General features: G+C 42.5%; 1 protein-coding gene across 1 annotated transcript; it reads left to right on the plus strand.

The window, feature by feature from the left end:
• The first annotated feature begins 2,421 nt into the window (after positions 1-2,421).
• On the plus strand, positions 2,422-8,011 carry LRRC10 (leucine rich repeat containing 10). The gene has a single exon (XM_042246928.2). The coding sequence runs from the start codon at positions 2,461-2,463 to the stop codon at positions 3,298-3,300; it is 840 nt and encodes a 279-aa protein (XP_042102862.1). The 5' UTR covers positions 2,422-2,460; the 3' UTR covers positions 3,301-8,011.
• The last annotated feature ends 256 nt before the right edge of the window (positions 8,012-8,267 follow it).

Genomic DNA, 8,267 nt, shown 5'->3' on the forward strand with positions numbered 1-8,267 from the left:
CCTGAGACTCATCTTAAACCTGAGTTTTCTCATCTGAAAATTGAGGTAAAAAGTCTTTACCCGGCAGAGGTTGTGAGAAGAGACAATATATGTAAGCACCAGCATGGTGCTTAGCATTTAGTTGTAACTAATAGTGGGCAGCAGTCATTATTATCCCTGTCATATAAGGGCAGCAGCTTTATGACCATTTGTGGTCACCACTGACCATGCTAAATATAGAGCCAAAGCACAGTACCTGTTGAGAGGCTAGTTATTACAGGACAAGTCATCAAAGCAAGGAGAGGGCTTAAGATAAGAGCTCTTGACATTCAATGTGTAGAGTCGAAGGACACCGGCTTTAGTCTCGACTGAGAAGAAAGACAGCGAGTAGCGATGCTACGTCACCAAATAGCTCTGTACAACAGCCATTCCCATGGGATGCGCCTCTACTGCTCAGTTAATCTGTTATAAGCGATTTAGCAGGAAAGGCATTTGTTGTTGCTGTTTAGTCACAAAGTCATGTTCGACTCTTTTGCAACCCCATGGACTGTAGCCCATCAAGCTCCTCTGTCTACGGGATTCCCCAGACAAGTATATTGGAGTGGGTAGCCATTTCCTTCTCCAGCAGATCTTCCCAACCTAGGAATTGAACCCACGTCTCCTGAGTTGGCAGGTGGATTCTTTACCACTGAGCCAGCCGGGAAGCCCATGCAGGAAGTTAAATGGTGTGTCAGCTCTTCCCGCAAACCCTAACACTCTATAGAGAGCAAGCAGGCTGTTATAAATGGAAACAACTCCTTTCTTTTGGAAATGGAAGCAATCCATTTCTTTTGGAATAGTTTTTGGAAGTAGTAGATGTATGTAGTTTTTAAAAAATCAAACAGTACAAGAGGTGTAAATGGAAGAGTCAGCATTCCTATCACCCCAAACCTTGAGATTCCCTTCCCTAGAGGTAATCACTGTTATGTCTTACAGATACTTTGTGCATAAGCAAGAATATATGCATATTTTTTTGCAGATGGGATGGTTAAAAAACTTCTGAAGGTTTTTTTTGCCTTTATTTATCATAAATATCTTTGCACATCAGTATATATAGATTTATAGATTGCTCTATTCTTTGGGATAATGTAAGAGATAAGCCCCTAGCTCTTGATGCCCTAACATAATTGAAAGTTTCTCATTTACCTAAACCCACTGGTGGAAGTGTATGTGGGAGGCAGAGATCCAGGACACCCAGAACTTTACCGTGTGAATCCCACATACTCGTGGCTTCTAGGGTCACCCTGGGTGTTCGATGCAGAAGGAGTACGGAGAAAGTTGAGGTTCGTTTTAAATAAACCAGGCCTAGAAATATTTTGTATCACTTCTGGTCATTCCATTGGCCAAAATTAGCCTAACTGCCCTAGACTAGTGCTAGGAAATGTCCCAGATGGACAGCTATTTCCCACAGCTTCATTCTGCGGAAGGAAGCACAAACCTTTGATGAGCCACTCCGATACAGGTGCACTGCTGGAATACATCCTCGTTTACTTAAGCTTTAGAAGGCTGGTTCTTCTTTCTGCTGCTTTTCTACTTGTCTTTTGTCAAAGATAAATTGTCTAAGTGTGGAAAACTATAGCAACCCACTCCAGTATTCTTACCTGGGAAATCCCATGGACAGAGGAGCCTGACGTGCTGTAGACCATAAAGTAACACAAGAGTCAGACACAACATAGCAACTGGACAACAACAAAGAAAAAAGAAATAAGGAAATGGACACATGTGGAGTGTATACACTAGTCCAGATACACCAATGAAGAGCCTTTAAAGAATACCTATCTTTGACCCAGTGACACTTCTAAGGACATTTCCTAAAGAAATTAGTGGATAACTGCTCACACTGTATGTACAAGGATATATATATAATAGTGACACATTGTAAGCAACCAAGATGCCCAAGAAACCTGTTTAAATAACAGTGCATCCATATAATGGAATGATTTACATGTGTTTAAAATAATTACATGGATACCTGTAAACATAAAAATATGTTCATATTTTATGATAAAAAATGACTCATAAATAGTATATGAAATTTTTTAAAACAAATTGATTACTTGTAGCAAGAAGGCTGGAGGACATCTGCTAAAATGTTTACAGTATTCATCTCTGATGGGTGTGACTGGGAGTTTTTTACTTTCTGCTTTTACACCTTTATGTAATGTCCCAATGTTTTATCATTAGAAAAAACAGTGAAGCTATTTTCAGTTTGAAACAAACAACAAATGTAAAGAGGATTGGGGTTTAGAGAACGGAAAGCAAGTGTGTGAGACCCCGCCTCCAGGACCCTGGCTGTCACCGGACACTCAAGTTGCTATCAGGAGCACTTTTCTCTGTTGAAGTGACTGGCTTTTGTCACGCAATCCCCAGGTTATAATGAGAGGGGAAGACACGCCTCAGGGCAGAAGCAGCAGCCCTGTGGTTGGTGGGCTGCAGCTTGCCATGGGGAACACCATCAGGGCCTTCGTGGCCTTCATCCCTGCTGACCGCTGCCAGAACTACGTGGCCAGAGACCTCCGGGAGATGCCGCTGGACAGGATGGTGGATCTGAGTGGGAACCGGCTATGCCGCTTCCCTGTGCATGTATGCTCCTTCCAGGAGCTGGTCAAGCTCTACCTGAGCGACAACCGCCTCAACAGCCTGCCTCCAGAGCTGGGGCAGCTGCAGAACCTGCAGATTCTGGCCCTGGATTTCAACAACTTCAAGGCTCTGCCACAGGTGGTGTGTACCTTGAAACAGCTCTGTATCCTCTACCTGGGCAACAACAAACTCTGTGATCTCCCCAGGGAGCTGAGCCTGCTCCAGAATCTCCGGACCCTGTGGGTCGAGGCCAATTATCTCACCAAGTTGCCGGAGGTGGTCTGTGAGCTGAGTCTCCTTAAGACGCTGCACGCTGGCTCCAACGCCCTGCGTCTGCTGCCAGGCCAGCTCCAGCGCCTCCGAGAGCTGAGGACCATCTGGCTCTCGGGTAACCTGCTGACAGACTTCCCCCCTGTGCTGCTTCACATGCCTTTCCTGGAGGTAATCGATGTGGACCGGAACAGCATCCGCTATTTCCCCAGCCTGGCCCACCTGTCGAGCCTGAAGCTGGTCATCTATGACCACAATCCTTGCAGGAATGCACCCAAGGTGGCCAAAGGGGTGCGTCGAGTGGGAAGATGGGCAGAAGAGACCCCAGAGCCTGACCCTAGAAAAGCCAGACGCTACGCGTTGGCCAGGGAGGAAAGCCAGGAGGCGCAGCTACCTGCCTTGCCTCCTCCACTTCTTCCTACCAACTCCTGAGAAGCTTCAGTTGCAGGTCAAAGCCAAGGACAACTCCAGCATCTTCTGGAGATCGCTCCATTAGAGTGCAAAGGATTGCTCTGGGCCATGTGGGGCATCTCTGCCAGCAGCAAATGGAACAGCATCAGATGGAATGCCTAACCCACAAAAAGAAAATACTCTTGGCCAAGAACATCTCTCCCAAAGGGAACTGTGTGCTACAGGTAGCATGACAACTTCTTTGCAAGAAAATCAGCCTCTCCAAACAGGTATTTTGAAACACCGGAAAGAAAGGCTGGATACTCTGGCCTCCCCGTCTCTAGAACTGGCTGGTCGTGAGGCTCACGCGCTTCTCAAATCAGGTGTAAGTTACAGAACTCATCTAACAATTCAGGTGGCCTGTCTCCAGTCCTCTGCCAGGTGTATTTTCATGAATGACCTACTATGAATGACCATAAATGGCATGAAAATATTCATGTTACTTAAAAATGACATGCCTACCTAGTCAGTTAGATTCACAGAAACTCTTTACTGTTGCAAAGGCTGGAGATGAAGCTTTTCCCCTGCAATTCAGTGGCTGCTGACACCCCTGCTGGAGTCCAGCTGCCACTTTGAACTTGACTGTGGTTCATGCTGATTTCACTCATTTTCCTTGTAAAGATTTGACCAAAGGTCCACTCCCATCTGTTTACTGTCACTGGCAATGCTGAAAGTCATCTAGAAAATAGAACCTCTTTGGCAGGGTGGTCTCATTAAAATCAAGCCAAGGTGTAATTAGTTGCCTCAGTGGAACAGAATCCTACTGTTTACTTAACAGTAATGAACCAGGGTTGAATTAAATCCCTTTGCATGCAGGGACCACATTTCCAGAATCATATTAGGTAAAAAGTTGTGCAAAATCTGTTCGCTTGAAAAAATTGCAGGTTGTAGTGTACATATAGGAAATGTCTGCCTCTTCAGCCCCAGCATCTCTGCCTTCCCTGATTTATTTTTGTATAGAATCTTTTGGTGGTCCATGTATAAACCTAGGTATTCAAGCTGCTATGTCTTTGAAGTATTAATGTTAATTATGACCTTTTCTTCTCCCCATGAATATGTCAACTTTATAGAAACTGCTGTCAATGGGTAGTTTAATAACACAATCCTTTGTGTCCTTGAACTCTTTTCAGGCAAGTGTCACCTTAACTAAAACATTGAAAACGTTAGCTTTTAGAAAGTACGCTCTCCATAAAAGCACCCTAACCCAGGAAAGTTGAGTTCTAAAACATTAGACAGAAGACTATTTTCCTGTTTTCCTTCCACAAATATTTCTTGCTAAATCTGAGGACGTTTCATGGTTTCACATAATCTCTTCCTATCACCACCTTCCAGTCTGTAGAGTATCTGCAACCCATTGATTAGATGGCCAAAGCGTCCTTTTAATCACTAAATTGTCAAATACTTAACCCCTTTAACAATGAGTCCAAATTTCTACTAGAAAGCTAGAATTTAGTCTATTTATTATTTACTTGTTCCTATGACTGCAATTGAACTATACTCAGCTGATACTAGAAACGTTCTGCAAGGAGGACTGCCTTCTGAGCGGCATCACAGCTCACCCTTAATAATGGCTGTGACTTTCTTTTGACATTCTCTACCCGCTTTTAAGGGCTTCCCTGGTGGCTCAGACGTCAAGAATCTGCCTGCAATCCAAGACCTGGATTCAATTCCTGGGTTGGAAGATCCCATGGAGAAGGGAAAGGCTACCCACTCCAGTATTCTGTCCTGGAGAATTCCATGGACTGTAAAGCCCATAGGGTCGCAGAGACAGACATGACTGAGCGACTTTCACTCACTCACTCACTCCCCCTCCTAAGAGTAAGGGGCCCACTTTTTCCAAGGAAGCCACAGGTTGTAATATGGTTAAAAGCATGTCCCTTCAAACTACCTGAGATCAAATGACTTTGGTCATTTACTGGTCACTTACTTCTCTGTGGGCCTGTTTTCTAGTCAGTAAAATGGTAAGTTTCTGCCTCTTGGGGGCACTGTCAAGTTTAAACAAATTACTGTGTATGAAGTACATTGAACAGTGTGTGGCAGGTTACGGCTAATGTTTACTTAATATGCTGTTTTACTGTCATACCATGGCCACATGACACTCTTACCCTACAACCAGTGTAACTCCGTGTTTAAAGGAATAAACCATAAATAGCAAAAGAACAACAAAAAAAATCTTTCTCAGTAAATTTTCAATGAATAGTATCTCTGGTCATGAATATAAGAAATACTAATGCAATGTGATCAAACACTTCTGCCTTACCTACATAGGAAAACACAGGTATAATTACTAAGGATTCATTTTTTAAGATTCTAAATGAATATACTCTGCCGTTATTCTAGAATTTGCAAAATCATTAAGATACATGAAAATGTGAGACTTTCCCTTGGCACTAATCCCATTCCTATCACTAGAGCAAAAGATATGAGACTGAAGACATGGGTATGTGTCTGCTATACAATTTACTGTCTTTTGTCACTATTAAAAATACACACACACACACTCCCCTTGTAATCTCACTACCTTAGAAAGAATATTAATGCTATTTTAAAGGGTGCTTTCCCCTCCTCCCTTCTGGTCTGTCCACTTCTGAGAACACGAAGCAGGTGATACTTACCTTTGAACCCCCAGTGCTTGGTAGTTCTATCACTGAATTTTGGAGATTTTAAAATGCACCTAGGCCACAGGACAGGGAAACACACTGACACTTACAAAGCACTATCCTCAGGGTCCTGTGTAAGTTAATTCATATAGTTCTGTCAATACCTCTTTGAAAGGTGTTACATACTGCTCAAAATTTTAAAATGCAAAATCTTTATTCATATTGAGAATCAAAGTTTTTTTTTAAATGTTCTAATAATAATACTATGATTAAAAGTGCTCTTTACATTTCTGTTTTAATGATGTTCTAAAACACTAGAGTAGGCACAAAACAAGGCAGACTTCAGTAAAGGATTTTATACAAAGTATTCTACCGCCTCAGAGTCCTGACAAGAAAATGCATATGTTAGGGTAAAACAGGTAATTGTATTTAGCATTAAGTTAACAGCAGCAGCTTAAAGCTCAACATTCAGAAAATGAAGATCATGGCATCTGGTCCCATCACTTCATGGGAAATAGATGGGGAAACAGTGGAAAGTGTGTCAGACTTTATTTTGGGGGGCTCCAAAATCACTGCAGATGGTGATTGCAGCCATGAAATTAAGACGGTTACACCTTGGAAAGTTATGACCAACCTAGATAGCATATTCAAAAGCAGAGACATTACTTTGCCAACAAAGGTCCGTCTAGTCAAGGCTATGGTTTTTCCAGTGGTCATGTATGGATGTGCGAGTTGGACTGTGAAGAAAGCTGAGCACCGAAGAATTGATGCTTTTGAACTGTGGTGTTGGAGAAGACTTGAGAGTCCCTTGGACTGCAAGGAGATCCAACCAGTCCATTCTGAAGATCAGCCCTGGGATTTCTTTTCTTTGGAAGGAATGATGCTAAAGCTGAAACTCCAGTACTTTGGCCACCTCATGCGTTGGGAAAGACTGATGCTGGGAGGAATTGGGGGCAGAAGGGGACGACAGAGGATGAGATGGCTGGATGGCATCACCCACTCGATGGACTTGAGTCTGAGTGAACTCTGGGAGTTGGTGATGGACAGGGAGGCCTGGCGTGCTGCAATTCATGGGGTCGCAAATAGTCGGACACTACTGAGCGACTGAACAGCAGCAGCTGTCCCCACCCATATGGCCCAATGAACAGGGAACACGTTACCAAAATGCAGGAAGAGCTGAGAGCCACGAAAAGAGGAGCTGCCCAGTAAGCTACAGTGGCAGGTCTCCAGGGTTGCAACAAATTCCAGAGAAAAAGAGCAAAAACAGGAAGAAAATACCAACTCCCATTCCCCACCAGTGCCTCCTGAATTAGGCCATATAAAACCAGACTACAGGGAGTTGTAAGCAGTCAGCAAGGGTAATAAGCCCCATGGCCTCCAAGCAGACAAAGAATGGATTCTGACTTGAGAAGAGTAAAATACCCAGCACATATATTCTTCTTCAAAGAAAAAGAGGGCTACTAAAATGGACTTTAAAATCTTAAGCACTTAATTTCTATGCAGTTAGTATTAACATACATTCCAAAAATCTCCATGTCACAAAAGTCTTGTGGAAACTAAAAAACTGTTTCCATAACTATTTCTGAGTTAAAAGAAACTCTATCCTAAACTCTTACAGGAATTAGAGGGGCCTAGGTTGGTACTTTACCTCTGAAACTTAAAAACTTCGTAATTCGTGAACTTGGGATATTCTTAAGCCAATGATGAAAAAATCTTAAGGTCTTCAAAGGATATGAATCAAAGAGGGAAGAAACATGGGTGTATTCTTGAATATACAATTAAGCTCTTAGATTTCTACCTCTTAACACTTTTAACTGCATTTTTAGAACCTCTGGAAAAAATGAGCCCCAATACAGTGTAGATTAAAATCCTACTCCAAGCTACCTGGTCCCTCAGGATAAACGTTTATCCACTTACCTCTCCCATGGAAACCTCTGCACGTTTTCTAGGCTATGATATGCTCAACTTGCTCCACCTATCTGAGTTGTGGGGTGAAAAACGGTGTTATGATGTGTGACAAATATTTTTAAAATGACACAGAAAATGTACTATTGTTTCTTAAAGTGAAAAAAGTAAAAACCTGTATAAGTCTCTTTGATGATCTCAGAAGGGTCTCCTTTATGTGAATTTTGAAGGATATAAGCTAGGATCACAACAAAACCCAAAATTATCCAGTTTTAATAGCTTCTACAAAGTAGTGTTAAAATGCTGAGACAAATTTTTGGACAAGAACAAAACAGGCTGGTTTATCAGTATTTCTCTGAAAACCCTTTTGATCCTCTATGTGAGTAAAATCTCTCTCCAGAATTCTAGCAGAGGTGCCCAATCTAAGAATACTACTGGGCTACT

This window comes from Ovis aries, chromosome 3, assembly GCF_016772045.2.
Source record: "Ovis aries strain OAR_USU_Benz2616 breed Rambouillet chromosome 3, ARS-UI_Ramb_v3.0, whole genome shotgun sequence".
Taxonomy (NCBI): domain Eukaryota; kingdom Metazoa; phylum Chordata; class Mammalia; order Artiodactyla; family Bovidae; genus Ovis; species Ovis aries.